The sequence below is a fragment of the Narcine bancroftii genome, chromosome 1, assembly GCF_036971445.1.
Source record: "Narcine bancroftii isolate sNarBan1 chromosome 1, sNarBan1.hap1, whole genome shotgun sequence".
NCBI classification, from domain to species: Eukaryota; Metazoa; Chordata; class Chondrichthyes; order Torpediniformes; family Narcinidae; genus Narcine; species Narcine bancroftii.
The window spans coordinates 329,639,640-329,658,241 of NC_091469.1; the positions used below are offsets into that span (position 1 = coordinate 329,639,640).

Consider the following 18,602-nt stretch of genomic DNA (forward strand, 5'->3'; position numbering starts at 1 on the left):
GCATCTCACCTAACCTCAGTGGAAAAAGCTGTCTTGCATTTACTCTATCTATACCCATCAAAATTTTAAGAGATCTCTATCAAATCTCCTCTTGTTCTTCTATGCTCCAGGGAATAAAGTCCTAATCTGTTTAACCTTTCCCTGTAACTCAGAATCTCAAGTCACGGCAACATCATAGCTCATCTTTTCTGCAATCTTTCAATTTTATTGATATCTTTTCTGTAGTTAGGTGACCAAAGCTGCACACAATACTCCAAAATTGTCCTCGCCAATGTCTGATTTATACATTGTCTTATAACAATGGCTTTATCTGAAACACTATGGAGAAATTCTCTTCATCTGTTCTGAGTTACAGGGAAAGGTTAAATAGCTTAGGACTTCATTCCCTTGAGCAAAGAAAAACAAGAGGAGATTTGATAGAGATCTCTAAAATTATGATGGGTATAAATAGAGTAAATGCAAGTCATCTTTTTCCACTGAGGTTAGGTGAGATCCAAACTAGAGGACATGGGTTAAGGGTGAAATGGGATAAGTTTAGATGGAATGGTAGGGGGAATTTGTTCACAAAGAGAGTGGAGGTAATGTGGAACGAGCAGCCAGCTGAAGTGGTGATGTGGGCTCAATTTTAATATTTTAAGAAAAATTTGGACAGGTACATGGATGGGAGAGGTATGGAGGGATATGGAATGGGTGCGTCAGTGGTACTAGGCAGAATAATAGTTTGGCACAGACTATAAGGGCATATTTTCTGTGCTGTAATGTTCTATGGTTCTAATGAAAATTGGTTGAGAGATTCCAGGCATCATTTATACCCATTATTGATGAAATAGCCTCTCGTGAAGATTGCAGAGTTAAATAGAGAAGGGCAAGAATTGGGATCTATCACACATTCCCTGGTCCAGATTAAGCAAGACAATTGGCATCAGCGATATTGGTCTTGGCTCAAGCTAGAAATTGATTTGGACTTTGGCTAAAAGCTGACCAAAGGAATGGAAAATTCATACTGCCTGCTATTTGGAATGTTACAGTGAACCTTTCTTTTGTATGAAACATTAAAAAGTCTGAAAACACAACCCTGTTCAAATGCATCTACTTCTCGATTATAATTTGCTATCATCTTTCCAGATTACAGTAGGAATTATGTGTGTTCTGCCAATTAGAAGTGTGGAGAAGTGCATGCAATGTAGAAAGTATAGTTTATCTGACAAAGAGAACAAACATTGCCATTATTTACCAGGGTTGTTTAAAAATAACTCAATATTGTTCATTTCAATACCAGATACCTGAATTTGCTTACAGAAATTAAAAGTGCCATGAAATTTGAGAGGATAATACAACCACACTGAAATCTGTCAGATGACTATTGGGACTTGGCTATCTGTAGATTTATGTCAATAATATCATTATCTCTTTTATGCATGCAAAAAATTTGTAAATTCTACTTTGTAGCATATTTTGTGAGAAGTAGGTCGGCACAACATTGAGGGCTGAAGTACCTGAACTATGCTGTTGTGTTCAATGTGTAACTTGATCTCCAGGTTGAGATGTAATGTACATTGATTTGAGATAACCAAGTGAGACAAAAGTTATAAAGTTACAAATAACATAATTGAGAAAAAACTTGGATTTGATTATTGGCAGGACATTTAAAATTTGGCATTATGCAGATCCATTATAAGGAAAAAATTATTTTCTGGTATGGATGCAGACTCTAACTGCAAGATGACCAATAAAAATGATGAGATTGTAGCGCCGTGTAGCGGGCTAAGCGGGCACACGCCATGGTATCGCGAACCATCGCCGGCGCGGTTCTGCAGGCATGCGGAACCATAATACGGACAGCTGAATACTCACCTAATGGATCGCACGTGAGCAGTACTGCATGCCAAGGAACGGCACGTTGATCTGCTGAGTCTCCTGCCGGAAGGCGTGGGACACTCACAAGGCTTAATTTAAACCTGCCGGTCCCGTGGAGCAGCAGCAAACTTGTAATGACGTCCTACCTTGTCCCATGGAGTTCGTGATATGCGATATATAACAGAAGCTTGTAAATTCTGAATAAATCAGTCTTGTGTTGACTAACCTGGTTTGTGTGTGTGCATTGCTTTAGTAGCTCTACTGAAGTAGCTGCTGCAAGATTAACATTGACCATTCTGATCTGATTGGTTAACAAGGCCTTTTTTTGTAATAGTTCAAAATCCATTAAATTATTTAAGGATAATCAATTAATATTTTTGGGTGTGGGACCACTGAACTCCTTTCACTTTATTTCAAAGTTTACTATGCTCAGGAAAAGTAAAAGTATTCTCTACAAAATAGGGACACTAAATGATGAAAATACCTGAAGCCAGAACATAATTGAAGTAGTAACATTTTTTTCCATTTGCTTAACTGTGGTCGAGTGTAGTGAATGTTTGTGTGGTTGAAGTACTCCTGAAGGAAATACATTCTTGCTTAAGCAAGGAGTAAAGGGATATGGGCTTGGCACTGGGACAGAAAGAAAATGAAAACAATACAGTAAGTGGGCAATTTGAATAGGCTCTATGGTCTTTGTATTTTGATACACTTAATGTGTTTTCTTTTCAATAGTTAACTGTTTTTTGAATTTATAATTAAAGTGTATAGAATTCCTTGAAATCATGGACCTTTGGTTACAAACCTGTGTTTATTTTCACAACCCTCTTGCTGGTTATTAGATATTAATGGTGTTTCGCAAAGTCTTTGGAGGTTTCTGTGGGTTGCCAACATGTTTGAACATACCCTGTGTGGGCGTGCAATGGCAACCACGTCCCTCTGGTTATTTAGACAAGGTCAAAACCAAACATATTTTTATAAGAACATTTTATAACCAGTTTGTAACCATCCACTTAGTTAATTTGAATATACTTCCCAAATTAACCAACTTTTAATCAGTTTATTTTAAAATTAAATATTTTGATGTTTAAATATGATTTGGGATTTTTTTTTCTCACCCATCACCTCTCCTGAACACAGTAAGTGATTCAAGAAAGACTCAACATATTTTCTACAGTGAAAGCAAATGCCAAAAAAAAGGAAATTATGAGAAAATTACATATTGGGGAAAAAAAATCAAAAATGTAATAAAAAACATTTTATCCAAAACTGGAAAAAGCTTCCATTGGAGGGATTATAGCAGTTATGTATTTATTAATTTCTGCAACTATCTAATGTGGGAGACTAAATGGTTCACCATGTTCATAAAGGCTTGGAACAAGAAAACTAATAAGGTTAATCCTGATTCAGATCTCAATGCATATACCTCTTTAGGCATTTTACATTGTCATCCATGTACATTTTAAATGTTCCTTCTTTGAGTGAATTTCAAACCCTATCATTCTTTTGGTAAAAAAAAAATATTCTCATCTCCTCTGTTACTTTAAATCTTAATTTTCTAGTTATAGATATTTCTGCCAAATGAAATATATTTTGTTTACCCTGTGTGTAGCCTCAATTTTATCCATCAATTAAATTACCCCTCAACCTCCTTGGATCCCACAGGGAAAGATAATCCACCACAGCAGGATATAGCCTAAACACCAAAAGTCTCAGCACCTTCATAAATCTCTTTTTCCAAAGACCACTATCAAAATCGCTATTCATGAAGTATGGGGACCAGAATAGTACACAGAACTCGAGCTGTGTCCTGATTGCTACATTGAGTAACACTCAACTTTGCTAACACCCAGTATAACATTCCCCCTCTGAATGGACAATGAACCACAAACACAACTTCACTATTTTCTCTTAATTTACAATGATTTTTTAAATTGTGTTTTTATGGAAATAAAATTTATAGCACAGGTAATGCACAAAATGACAAATTTTGTGACACATTCATGACAATGAACTTGAATCTGATCAGGATTCTGAGATCCTGCATGGCCTGCCTTCCCCCATGTTGTATGCTTTGGCTGATACATGAAGTGTCCCATTTTCCTTCTTAATCATTTTCCATACTCTCTTCAGGAACTTATGTGGTCATAAAAAGCAGAAGCAAGCCATCTAACAACTTGAGCCTTTTCTGCCTTTCAATGACTAATCTCATCTTGGTTTCAGTTCCAATTTTTTTTTTGCCTTTTCCCCACAATCTTTGAATACCCTGTAAATCAAATATCTTTCTCAGCTTTGAATTAATTGAATAATTCAGCCTCTACAGCTTTCTTTTGGTCAGAAAAGGCAAAAGACTGAAAATTCTTGGAAAACAATTCATCTCTATCTTAGCCCTTATTCTGAACTTTTGCTTTCTAGTTATAGATATCCCCCCAGGTGAAACATCATCTTGGTATCTAATGTCTGAGATGCATTCCAAAGTCCTCTGCCCTTTCTGAATTTCTGAATTCTCCATAATTAATTGTTTTTTTTTTCATGTCAACCTAATCAATCCTGACTCAAAATGGTGAATGATGATTTCTTTCTAGACTTGGCCCATTGAGTCTCTCCACCTTCTTGTTACTTGCTTAGGCTCCAGCACCTGCAGTTCTTGTGATTTTTTTAAAGAAAATGCAACAGTCAATTTTAAGGTAGCATGGTTAGCATAACGATTAGTAGAAAGTTGTTACATGCCAGTGACCAGAGTTCAAATCCGGCACTGTCTGTAAGGAGTTTGTATGTTCTCCCGTGTCTGCATGGATTTCCTTCGGGGCATTCCAGTATCCTCCCACTGTCTAAAAAAAACATAGCAGCGTTGAGGGTTAATTGGGCAGCACGAGCTTGTGTGCCAAAAGGATCTGTTACCATGCTGTATATCTAATTTTTTAATTAAAATCATTTACAGTATGAAGGTGTCACGAGAAGGCCAGATTTCATTGGAAGGATGTCCTACAGGACATCGTTGCTCTCTACACAAAGCATTACCATCTGTGAGCTTCTTAATCATGAGCTTTACCTCAGGGGTATTGGTGTCCCCAAACCAGATTCTGAGGCAGATGTACAGAACAATTTCCACCACACCTCTGTAGAAATTTGCCAGGGTTTCCGATGTCATACCAAACCTGCACAAACTCCTAAGGAAGCAGAGGTGCTGACATGGTTTCTTCACGATGTCATTAGTGTGTTAGGTCCAGGAAAGACCCTTCAAGACAGTGACTCCAACAACTTAAATTTGCTCATCCTCTCCACCTCTGACCCCACAATGATCACTGGATCATATACCTCTGGTTTTCCCTTTCAGAAGTCAACATCACCTTGGTTTTGGTGATATTGATGTTGGTGCACCATTCAGCCACATTTTCAATCTCCCTCCTGTATGTTGACTCACCATTTTTTATATAACCTACTACCATGGCATCATTGGCCTTTTTGTAGATGGTACCAAGCCACACAGTTGTAGATGTAAAATGAGTAGAGCAGGGGGCTAAGAACACAGCCCTGTGGAGCTCTGATATCGATGGAGATTGTGGAGGAGATGCTCTTATCAATCCTCACTGATTGAGGCCTGGAGGTGAGGAAATTCAGGATCCAATTACAAAGTGGGGTGTTTAGTCCCTCGTCTTGGAGTTTGCTGATCAGTTTTGAGGGAACAATGGTGTTAAATGCTGAACTGTAGTCGATAAAGAGCATTCTGATAAATGTATCTTTGCTGGCCAGGTATTCCACGGCCTTGTGATGGCATCCACCTGTTCCTATGATAGGAGAATTGGAATGGATCCATGATGCTGCTCAGAAAGCAGCTGATATTTGTCAACACCAGCCTTTCAAAGAACTGTTGATGTAAGTGCTTCTGGTTGATAGTCATTAAGGAAGGATACTATGCTTTTCTTTGGCACTGGTATGATTGATGCCTGTTTGAAACAGGTACCATGCCCTACCATAAGTGAGATATTGAAAATACCCATGAATACATTGATGAGTTGGTCCCCACAGATTTTTAATTCTTGGCCGGGTACTGCATCCAGTCTGGATGCTTTCCTTGGCTTCACTCTCCTGAAGGCAGCTCGCACATCATCCTTGGATACAGAGAGGATCATCGGGGATGTGGAGGAGCAGGGAGGTGGTTCTTCCCTATTACTATGCTCATATCGGGCATGGAAGGCATTAATTTCCTCTGGGGTGAAGCTTTGTCGTCTGCTACTGCACCAGATTTGGTTTTGTAACAGGTTATGTCATTTAGGCCATACCACGGCTGTTGGGTGTCCTTTGTTTTTTCAATTTTCATCCAGAATCTCCACTTTGCCTGGGAAATGGCATTTTGTAGGCCATACCTGCTCCTGTATTGATCAGGATCTGTGGAATTAAATGCCTATGATCTGGCTCTCAGTAGGTTCCAGATTGCATTGTTCATCCAGGGCTTCTGGTTGGGGAAAACCCTGAACGAGTTGGTGGTGAAACACAGGGCCATAGATGTTTTGATAAAATCTGTGACAGATTATCAGCTGAGTCCTTGAACACCGCCAATCCGCCGACTCAAGGGAGCTAATAACCCTTCTTCAGCCTCCTGCGACCACCTTCTAGCTGTCCTGATCTCCGGAGTCTCTTTTTAGGCTCTGTCTGTATGAAGGCAGGAGCACAGCCAGGTGATTCAACATGCCAAAATACAGTCTCAGGAAAGAATATTTTAACATGAAAGAAAGAGTCTCTTAATATGTTGGCTGCTTTTCCAAGACAGCAGAAAGTATTGATGGAGTTGGAAGAGCGAGGTTAAGTGCTTTGGCATGAGGTACATTGTGCTCTTGGTGGGGCAGTTCCTGTATCACACAGAGTGTTTTCCATAGGGCAACTGCAAAAGTTGTTACTGGATGTGATTTTGCTCAGACTTCTGGATTGTTCTGCAAAGTTGACTTGCTAAGGGCAGTTCATTTGCTATGTTTACTTTGTTTTTATTTGCTTTTCTAATTATTATAATAATCCTATTTAAATAGGTCTTTTTCTGACATTGTGTGGTCCTGTAACTAAAAAGATGTCTTAATCATTTGGGTGTTAATCATTCCTTGTGTCTGGTGGACATTCTTCATTCGAAATGGAAGCCTGAATTAGAAATAGAGGCTGAAGGATTCTTGACCTGAAATATTAATTCTTCTTCTCTTTTCAAATTCAGATTTCCAACACCTGCATTTAAAAAAAATTATTGTTCTAAATGGAAGCTTCCCTCCTTTCTTGATATATTCTCAGCAGCTTGCATTCTATTCCTAAAATTATACTGGTTTTTAATTTAACATGTGAATCAGGATCAGAATAATGCTCCACACCATTTCATTTTGGATTAATGATTGTGGACTTCAGGAGGAAGTCTGGAGAACACTAACCAGTCCTCATCAAGGGCTTAGTAGTGGAGAGGGTCAAAATCTTCAAATTCCTGGGTGTCAGCATCGCCAAGGAGCTGTCCTGGAGCCTCCATGTTGATGCAATCACGAAGAAGGTTCACCAGCTGCTATACTTTGTGGGAACTTGAGGAGATTCAGTACCTCACTCAAGATTCTTGAAAACATCTACAGGTGTACTATGAAGACCATTCTGGCTGGTTGCTTCACTGTCTGGTACAGAGGTGCCAACACTCAGGACAAGGAAAAACTCCAGAGAGTTGTTACCTCGGCCTGCAACAACACAGACATTGGTCTTCACTCTGTCGAGGACATCTACAAGAGCCAGTGTCTTAAGAAAGCATCCTATATCCTCAAGGACCCCCCCACCAGCTAGGCCATGCCCTCTTCACTCTGCTATCATTGGGAAAAGGTACAGGAGCTTGAAGATGAGCACTCAGTGGCACAAGGACAGTTTCTTCCCCTCTGTCATCAGATTTCTGAATGAACAGTGAACCACAGACACTGGCTTACTTTGACCTTTTTCCTGCACGGTTGTTCATATGAATGTTTGCACTGTGATGCTGCCACAGAACAACAAATTTTGTGACATGTTCATGACAATAAATCTGATTCTACTGGAAATTAAGGAATTGCTGGAGGCATTCTACACTTTGTTTAAAGGTCACTGAAAGGAAGATCTTTGTTTCTTCAAAGTAGAAGAATCACATGCACAATCTTGAATTCCGAAATACTAATTAGGAGCAGAATTTTACCCATGACTGATCTCACTGTAAACTCTGCTTACTGCCAATGGTCATCCTTCTGCTCCCCATTTTATCAAATATCCAGCTACCTCAGCATTAAATAATTAAAAGATTCTACTTGCACCACTCTTTGAGGAAGAATTCCAACACTCACTGCTCTCAGGAAAATGATCTCACTTCATCTGTCACTTAATTGGGTGATCCCCGCCCCTTACTTTTAAACAGTAACCCTTTGTTCAAGGTACTTGAACCGGTACTCGCCACATCCATCCTGTTACAACTCTTCCAGATCCATCCTCGATGTTTCAATCAAATCTCCTCTCGCACTTCTAAATTTCAGTGGATAACCTTTCCTCATTAGGCCTACCTTCCCATTTCTGGATTTAATCTAGTAAACTATCTCTAAACTGCTTCCAATATATGAGCAGCGATCCTTAAATAAGAACACCAAATCTATACATGGTCCTCTAGATGTGGTCTCACTTGTGCCTTAAATAATAGAGACATTACCTCCCTCCCATAAGCAATAAGCAACATTTAAGGCCTCCTTGCTACTTGATCTACCTGTATACATGCCTTTTGCAAATTTTGACACATAGAATCCTCTGCATTTCGAAGCTCTGTAATCTCTCAACATTAAGATTTTTCAAATTGCAAAAATAAACTTTATTCATCAGGAAAGAGGTACAGGTGCCACAAGACTCATACATCTAGGTTCAGGAACAGTTACTACCTCTCCACCTTTGATAAGGTCCCGTACAGGAGACTAGTAGGCAAAATCAAGGAGTATGGTATTGGGGGTAGGGACATAGATAGAAAGTTGGTTAAGAAATAGAAAACAAAGGGTTGGGATAAACGGGTCATTTTCAGGATGGCAGGATGTGATGAGTGGGGTACCACAGGGTTCAGTGTTGGGTCCTCAGTTGTTTATCATTTATGTAAATTAACATAACATAACATAATTAACATAACATAACAATTACAGCACGGAAACAGGCCATTAGGCCCTTCTAGTCCGCACTGAACCAAACACCCCTTTCTAGTCCCACCTCCCTGCACAATGCCCATAACCTTCCATCTTCTTCTCATCCATATACCTGTCCAACCTTTTCTTAAATAATACAAATGATTTGGATGAAGGGATTATTAACAACATGAGCAAAATAATAATACTCTGCTCTCTTATTACTGCCTCCAAAATGGATAACCTCACATTTTCTCACATCGAACTTCATCTTTCATTCCTCCGCCCACTCCCCCAACCTGCCCAAGTCCCTCTGCATTTTCCTGACATCCTCCTCACAGTTTACACTGCTACCCAGTTTAGTGACATCTGCAATTTTGCTCATGTTAATAATCCCTTCATCCAAATCATTTACATAAATGATAAACAACTGAGGACCCAACACTGAACCCTGTGGTACCCCACTCGTCACATCCTGCCATCCTAAAAATGACCCGTTTATCCCAACCCTTTGTTTTCTATTTCTTAACCAACTTTCTATCTATGTCAGCACCCTACCCCCAAATGTTCAAGAGGCTTTATATTGGACCCAGCCCCTCAGTACCCAGTGTTGCCCTTAATAACAAAGTCTTTACATTGGTTGCACTGAGCTTCAGTGGACTTAAACCTGGCAACCTGGAATGTACCAGCTGGCTGTATTCACTTACTGACATTTTGTGCTGGAAGTCCAGCAAATTTCAGGCTGACCACAGGGCATCTTTGGTTTTTATGTTTGCCTCAACGATCACCCCCGGGGAACTGCCCGCAAAACAGAGTCCTGTGTTATCTGCTTGGGACAAACTGGAGCTTGCTGCCTTTTCCAGACCTTTGCAAATTCATTCCATGGAGGTGGATGATGGTCTTATCCACACTGCAGCCATCAGAAGGGCAACATACTTCGGGAATGTAAGAAGGACCGGTTGGAAACTGCACCCACCCTCTCATCGCCAGCCATGCAAGGTCTTAATGTTTGTTGGTGAGGACAGGCAGACTGCTCAGGACACTGTCCAATAGGTTTCATTGTGTTTTTGTCCACATTGCCTGCACCACTGATTTATGACAAAATATTTTTCCTATAGAAAAAATTCTACAAAGAGTCATTATCGTGGCTATCCCTCAGGGTTGAGGATGATTGTCTTTGTTCCTGTGGGCTCTCAAAAAGAGGCTCACCAAGCGAAGATGCCTGTGCTTGTATTTGTTTAATGTGTACTTAATGTTGCACTCCAAGCACATGATACTTAAAAAATCAACCAATTCCAATAGCATGAAAACCACGACAATTGGAACTGATGTATTTTTTGCAGCCTTCTTTCTGCCTTCACAGCCGTTGAGTTCAAATTAACTTTGTCTGCCAGTTCCACCAGTGAGTTTGTCCGGGACCTCACTGCCATGAGTGGCCCTACCAGGAGCATAGCTCCAGACGGCATCATTCTCGGGATCTCAGGACCACCCATGCTTCTCCACCACAACAAGGTGACAATCCACGGGGAAGACAGAGTTTTATCCTGCCTGTCCATAGGCAGAACCTCACCACGAGTGACCCCTTGGAGTTTGTGTACAGCTTGATGCAGCCAGATATAGTGTTGGTTGAGGATGCGAGTCATGTTGGAAGTGCATTTATCCCCCTTTCTCTGGGAAAGGTTCAAGATGAAGTTGGTTTCACTCCATCTTGAACCTTCCAAAGCAACAGAGATGGCTTGGATGACTGCCTTGGCACAGGGGTGTTGTGACCAAGCTCCACCAGCTGCAGCCCCTCCAAGAGCAGCTTGCACCCCACGACCTGCCATGGGCACTCCAACTACAGCCACAGCCTCTGCAAACTTTCTTGTTTAATCCCAATGTCCCAGATCTTTTCTGAGATAATGTACCTTTTATTTTCCCCAGACAAAATGGACAATTTCACATTAACTCCCATTAGCCAGAGTTTGGTTCCCGCTGGATGTAGAACAGATTTGAGGTGGAGGTGGAGGTGGGGGGGAATCACCACTCAGACTCGCCCGGACACTCTTCAGTGAGAAAACTTGGCCCATCGAAAAGCGTGGCCCTTACTTGGATCCGATATTTCCAACCTCCAACGTGAGTTTTGCAGTGGGCTCGTCAACCACAGAGATTCTTGGTCGGTGACTTTCGGCCAGCATGGTGCTCGACCCGAGCTCGGGATCAGCCGAGACCACTCGGGAATTTCCGGCGCCGATCCCGTTGCTCGGGATCAGCCGAGACCACTCGGGTATTTCCGGCGCCGATCCCGTTGCTCGGGATCAGCCGAGACCACTCGGGTATTTCCGGCGCCGATCCCGTTGCTCGTGATCAGCCGAGAACCACTCGGGTATTTCCGGCGCCGATTCCGTTGCTGGGGCAGCTGAGTGTGTCTCGCTCTCGGCTATTTCCGTGCAGAGCGGTGTCTGGTCCCTGATTCGGGAATCTCCGCGGATCCTGACTTGACTGATTGAACGGCTTGTAACATGGCGGCGGTGATGAAGGGAGAGGAGTCCAACATCTCTGGCTAGCAAGAAGAGAGAGCGAGAGGGAGAAAGCAGAGCACCGTCTTTTGCTGCTTTCCTCGGTCTAAGGAATGGACCCGTGGCTTTTTGCAAGGCGCGTGCACAAAGGGGCCGAGGAGGATTTGCAAAGAGTCGCAGCGACCAAGGAAATAAGTTAATAGGACCGTAGGGAGGGAGGAGGAAAGTGTGTGAAAATGTCGGATTCCAAGGTAAAAGTTGCAGTGAGAGTCCGCCCCATGAACCGGCGAGGTGAGCAAGAATTCACATGAAACCATCTTAAATAGCCAGTGCAGTTTCTGTGAGAGTTTGCAAGGATTACTTTGCAATGCGTTTTTTTAGAGGACTGTTGATGGGAGGGAAGGGGGGGGGGGGGGGAGAAAGAGAGAGACTGTTTGGTAATCTATTGACTGGTGGTTTTCAGAGATGGAACTCAACACCAAGTGTGTGGTGGAAATGGAAGAAAACCAGACTGTTCTTCACCCGCCGCCCTGTCCCAACGCATCCAAAGCAGACAACAGGTAACAGTCACTGCTTTTAAACGACAGCCACGATCCGCTTTCAATCCATTGAACTCATTGCACCTCCTCAACAACCAATGTCCTTGGAAGGGTTTAAAACAGATTTGCACAACAAAATCTGTTCGTCCCATTAAAAATGTGCTGGGGTAAGGAGGGAGGTAACGAGAACCGTCTCCGACTGAGACGGTAATCGGCGCCAGAAACCACTTCGTCCGGGAAAAAAAAGTCGGTTTGAAGGAAGCAATCGGATCTTCCAAACCAGCTGCTAAGCGCCATCAGTGTCCACGCAACAGAGGACTTGATCTCCCCATAGTTCCTTTTATTTAACCTACAAGGAAAAGGAAAGCTGACGTGGGCACACACCCAAAATTAAAAACCCAACACAGCAGAAAAGAAAGTGATGGGAGGGTGGGGTAAGAGGGCGATGAAATGACACTACAGTAAGCATTAACATTGTGGTGTTGGTAATTTGATATTAATGGAGTAATTGATTGGCTGGGTATGAATGGAGTACGAGGTCCCTTGATTTCGGTTCACACCAACTCGCCTTCTATACTTCATTTTCAATCGCCTGTAGGGTGTGGTTCGATCAGTTTAATTCTAGAATATCGACAAGAAGATATTGGGGTGACAGGAGAGACCGGGCTCCATGCCATGTCTCTGGATCACGCGCTGCATCATGTTAATGTGCCCACATGAAGCTCTCCCCACCTGTTTTCACTTTAAGCTACTCGGGTTAAAGTTGCAAATCTGTCCCCAGCCTGGTTTTGAAATGAATTTTAAATTGCCTTCAGACTCCATCACTCGTTTTTTCTAACACGCTTGCAGGGGGATAGACGCGGAACTAACCGCACATGCAACAAATGCAATCATCCCTCACACCAACCCAACGTCAATTCCCGAAATCCAGCCGCTTGAATAGCAGGTGTGGTTTTCTTCCTCCAGGAGAACACCGACTCACGCAGGGTTCCGTCGGGTCTTGACTGTGTTGTTAAGGGAGCGGCTCTTTGTAGCCGGCCCGTAGGGTGTCATTTGGCTGTCGAAGCGAACAGTTAATTTTATAGATCGAATTCCAAGTTGTTGCAGCTTTTTTTAATCGAAATGTTTCTCGCAGCGAAGACCCACTGAAAGCGTTAGCATTTTGATTTATTTAAACATTGCGTGGAGTATACTGTGTACCGATGGGGCGGCATCCAGTTCACTTCGCTTACTTGATTTAACTATTTGCGACGCCAGCTACGAATTTTAAAACTCCACGTGAAATCTGAACTGCAGCTACCTTGCACCAGTCGGATTTAAGCGATTGCCGAATCGTTTATTCAATTGTAATAGTTACGGGGTTACAACATTGAGTTGTCCACCGCATCGATGCCAGTCCCACTTGACTGCATTAAGGTCCTCCATGTCTTGCTCATTTACCTAAATATCCAGATGCTTCTGAAATGTTGTTGCTGTCCCTGCCTTCACCACCTTCTCTTGCAGCTAATTCCAAGATGCCAACTGCTCTCTTTGAATAATATACCCCTTGGATTACTTTAAACCAAGCCCTTCTCAAAGGGGCCCCAACCACCCGAGGGTCACAGCGCGTTTAAGCAGAAGTGTTGTTTTCTTTTCACCTCACTTAACAAGTTTTTTAATGCAGTCAGTAGGAGGGAAGTGGGGGGGGGGGTTATAACTTTGAGCAGTCCTGGGGGGAGGGGGGGCACAGCCAAAAAAAGGTTGACATTGTCAGCTTTAAACCTTTGCCCGCTAGTTCTAGACACTCCTACTATGGGAAACAGATAATGGCCATCTTCCCTTATCAATGCCTCTATCATTTGCTTTGCTCCATGGATAAAATTCCTAGACTATTCCAATTTCTCCCCTCTCCAACATGACAATCCACGCAACATCCTTGCAAATCTTTTCTGCACCCTCTCCCGCTTCATCATGACCTTTCTACGTTGTATTGACCAGAACACACAATAGTCCCAAATGCTTCTGGCTTATTACTTGAAGAAGGGCTCAGGCCCGAAATATTGGCAATATATTTTGGTCTCCTATAGGCACTGAAAAGATTGGCTGAGTTCCTCTGGTATTTTGGTGTGGTTTTATTATAATCATAGTGTCTGCAGACTTTCATGTTTCACTCTTTCACCAAAGTTTTGTACAGTGTAATGCAACATCGCAACTCTTGCTCTCAGTGCCTCACCTCCCTCTTATTCCCGAGCCAATTTTGTATCTATTTGACCAGCTCATCCGGGATCCCAGGCCATCCTATCATTGCAGGAACTTGTCAAAGGGCTTGTCAAATGCCATGCCAAAGTTTGTGTAGTCAATATCTATCACCCTGACCTCGACAAATATCCTGATCCTTCAAAAAATCTCAATCATATTCATGAGGAATGATTTCCCATGCACAAAGCCCCATTGACTATCCTTAATCTATTGCCTTTCAAAATACAAATAAATCGTGTCCCTCAGGATCCCTATCAATAAAATTCCCACCACTGATGGAAAGCTTACAGGCCTGTAGTTCCTTGTCATATCCATGATGCTGGAAGCATAACATTACCTATGCTCCATCTTTTCCTGTATGGGCAATGAAGGAACAAATATTTTTGTTATTCCAGCAACCTCTTGCTTCCCATATCACCCGAGAATGCACCTTGTCAGGTTCTGGGGATTTATCCATCTTTATTCCTCCTTGTTTGTAATGTAGATGTACTCCAGGATATCTGAACTCACGAGCTTTCATGTCCTTCTCCACAGTAATTAGGGGAAGTATTAATTTAGACCTTGCCATTTCCTGTCGTTCCTCACAAATTGCCAATCCTTAAGGAGACCTAAAATCTGTATGGTTAACCTTATGCTTTTAATACACTGAAAGAATCAAGATTTCCCTTTATCAATACTGTGTATAATAGACTGTTGTAATTGGAACAATTGGCCTTTTGTTTGATGCTTGACAATATAGTATATTACAGCCTCTGACCTCCCATTGTTGAGGTTTTGAGCTGGAACCCTTCATTGAGACATTATTAATTTTAATAACTTTTGATTTTTGCCATACATAGCACGTAATAGGTTCTTTTGGTCCACGAGCCCATGTCACTCAAATATTCCCAATTAACCTACAACTTTTGTATATTTTGGAAGGTGGGAGAAAACCGGAGCACTTGGAGAAACCCACCCAGAAAGAAGGAGAATGTACAAACTCCTTACAGTCAGTGCTGGATTCGAACCCAGATCACTGGCACTGTAACAGTATTGTGCTTAATGCTATGCTAACCATGCCACCCAACATTATTGTCCAAAATCTTGACAGTTCTTTTTCTCCCACTAACCTGCTGAGTTTTGCCAGTAGTTTGTGTTTTGTTCCAATTTACAGCATCACCAATCTCTCTGTTGTCGCTCTAAAATTAATTTCAACCATTTGAGATACTTCTTTGTATATTGGGTGTTGTTGATCACTTTTTTTCTTATTGCATTACTCATTAAATATTGTTTATCATGTAGGATACCAATGATACATGGATTTCTTTGCATTATTATCAGGTTTATTTTGGTGTAAATGTATCTTTGAAAATTATTCCTTGAGCTACTTGTTTTTTGTTCTTATGAATCCTATCACATGAGATGCTATAAATCTGAAATTAAAAAAAAAATGCAAGAATTATGCATCTGTGGGGAGTGAAACAGGGCTAACATTTTGAGTCACTGACCTTTTATCAGAACCTGAGGCAAAATGGCAGGCTGCATGCCTGGTCATACTTGGAGTAAAGTGATTAGACCCCTGTCCTCTTCTTCCCTCATTGTCTCTGCTTATCCTATTCCCTTTCAAAATTCATTCTTGCACCCATCTCCATCACCCTTTCAGACACTGCACATTAGAGCCTCCTAATGTTTTAAAAGTTAATTTTCCAACTGAAATTTTTATCTTATGTCAGTGCTGTCTTGGTTACTGTTCTGTTGGTAGAAGCGGTTTCTCTCTTGTTCTTCCACCAAAATACTCTTGTGGCGCGTTAGATGGCTCCCTGAACATAGAACAACTGTATTTGTTCTTCATCTTGATGTTTTCCAGCTGTGCCTGGAGAAGATTTAAAAAAATACTTTATCTATTAGATGGGGAAATAAACAACAAGCTGACGTGTTTTAATGTTGGCTTTTTGTGTACTTGAACTTGACACTTGTTTTAGAAGTAGCACTATATTTTACGATTCTTCTTTTCCTTTCCACCTCTATTCAGATGCTGTTGGGAATTTGTAATTGTGCTATTCCATAGTTGTCTACTTCCATTTTAAAATGATATTTTTAAGCTTGTCTTGAATCTGTTTATAATTATTTTAATTCTTTGAGACCTAATCTTTATAAACCCAAGGCAAATAATATCTACTCCCCTGTATACTTTTGATTTTTTTTTCCCTTTCAGTTTGCATTTGTAAAGACTTTTTGTTGTTTCCAAATATTTGTTGACATTTAATTTTGTTACTTGGACCTGAAAACAGTGTGCTAAACACACTGATCAATAGCTCAGCTCCTTTCCTCTGATATGCTAGCCAATATTTTAAAGTTGCAATGTTGACTGAAAAGCCTTCTCTTTACAATCCTGTAAGTTGTGCTATTTATGGTTTGGGCAAAATTGAGAATGCTAATATTTTGGGCTTCTTCATTTAAAGAGCGAGAGATGAACAATCTGGTGTCCACTGATTGATATTTGAACCACTGAACAATGTGGCTATGGGAATTAGGGAATCATGTGCCTTAATCAATCGTTTGGAATAATTTTTTTCAGGCAGTGACAAATCACAAATTGTACTTTGAAATGTTGTTGGAACATTTGTTCTTCAGAGAAGTATAATGTCAAAGATGGGTAGATATTCTAATTTTTGGCTTCACTTTTTTAAAACCGGCCTGGCTCAGCAAGTACATATTTTAATGGTACTATCATGTAAGCAGAAAAAGAATAACTGTTTCATCAATTTTGGGAGGAATTATAAAAAACAGTTTCAATATATAACAAACACATCTTGTCTTTACAACCTATTGAAGGAGTTAAGTTATTCTGGTATCTATCCTTTTAATTGTTTATGTTCTCAATTAATAATGTATCAGGCTGCAGATGTGTTGTACTTGAAATGTTATTGCAGAGAGATCTATCTGGATTTCAAAAAGCAGCAGCTTGCCCTAGCATGTTGTATTTTCATGTGTTCTATGGAATTTCACTCTCCTTGGAATTCATTTTTGGGGCTTGCTCTAAAATCAGATACTTAAAAGCTTAACTATTTCATATGCTGTTGGACTCTCACTGTTTGTTGAGGCTTTGTAAATAATGTAATATTTGTTTGTCATTGCACTTCTTAGTGTTTGCCATTGGGTTGGGAGAAACTGTCCAACCAGCATTTATGCTGTTGAAACTGACTTTCTTGTCCTGATGGAAGAGTTGCAGATCACAAAAGTATTTTGTCAATAGGATAAAGGAGCTGTTTTTAGTCATGTATATCTGGATTGTCAGTGAAAGAATGCCAAACCATTAGCTTTGGTATTTTAAAAATGTCTATGAAAGCAAAGTTCAGGCAAAATTCAAACACTTGTGAAATGTGAACTTGGCCCTTCTGGTAAATAGTGGGTTATACAAGTACAGGGTTTAGACAAAATAGAAGCAAGCGTCAGGGAATTGTTCTCGTTCAGTCTTGTTACCTTTCATTAAGACCAAAGCAATCTCCTGTATCTCTTGTCCATTTTTATTCTGTCCCTTTCCCACAATTCCAGTTAGATTTTATATCAGTTGGATTAAATGACATTTAGTGCAAATTTCTGGACCAAATTATTTGAGTGATGAGGTTCATCTATTGGAGTATTGATATTCTGCAGTGATTACACCTGTTTACAAGTAATATTTTCATTGATCTGGAAAAGCATTTCTGCTTTTATTATTTTGTGGGGCTTTTTTAACCTCTGGTGGCACAGTTGGCATAGCAGTTAGTGCAACACTTTTACAGCGTCAGTGATTCGGACTTGGGTTCAAATCCCACACTGCCTGTGAGGAGTTTGTAAGTTCTTCCCATGTCTGCATAGATTTTCCCTGGGGGCTCGCGGGGGCTCTGGTTTCCTCCCACCATTCGAAATGTACTGCGATTGTAGGTTAATTGGGTGTAAATTGGGTGGCACAGACTCATGGGCCAAAATGACTTGTTACCATGCCATATGTCTAAATTTAAAATAATTTTTTTTTGTATTATTAAGTAATAGGAAAATTATTTAAATCTATTTAAAAGGAGTTAAATCTATTTAACAGGAGTTGGCATGACTAAAGCAGAATAGGTTCTGGTTTATGTCAACTTGTCCCTTCACTGTATATCAGAAAGGGCAGCAATATTCATTAAATTATGCCAGAAGGTCTTGACCCCTTATAAGCGCATTTGCTCTCAGATTGGCTGTATTAAGTAAAAAATTTAATGTCTATGATTTTTTTGTTCAGGGCATTTCCTATAGTCGTGTTAGGTTTCGTTTCATTGCACCTTTTCATTCCCCACCCCCTTCCAAATGCGATGTAAGTTTCAAAATTATGAATGTCA

At 40.8% G+C, this 18,602-nt stretch overlaps 1 protein-coding gene across 5 annotated transcripts in view; it reads left to right on the forward strand.

Annotated features, from left to right (window-relative positions):
• kif13a (kinesin family member 13A) overlaps window positions 1-18,602 on the forward strand; it is a 343,290-nt gene that overhangs the window by 31,531 nt on the left and 293,157 nt on the right. For 2 of the 5 annotated variants that reach the window (XM_069908319.1, XM_069908326.1), the window contains exons 1-2: window positions 11,391-11,776; window positions 11,949-12,045. In XM_069908319.1, coding sequence (XP_069764420.1) covers window positions 11,722-11,776; window positions 11,949-12,045 — 152 coding nt within the window. In that variant the 5' untranslated portion in view covers window positions 11,391-11,721. Of the gene's footprint in view, window positions 1-11,390; window positions 11,777-11,948; window positions 12,046-18,602 lie in introns of those variants that run through there. The other 3 variants (XM_069908337.1, XM_069908355.1, XM_069908320.1) reach the window with 2 other exon arrangements.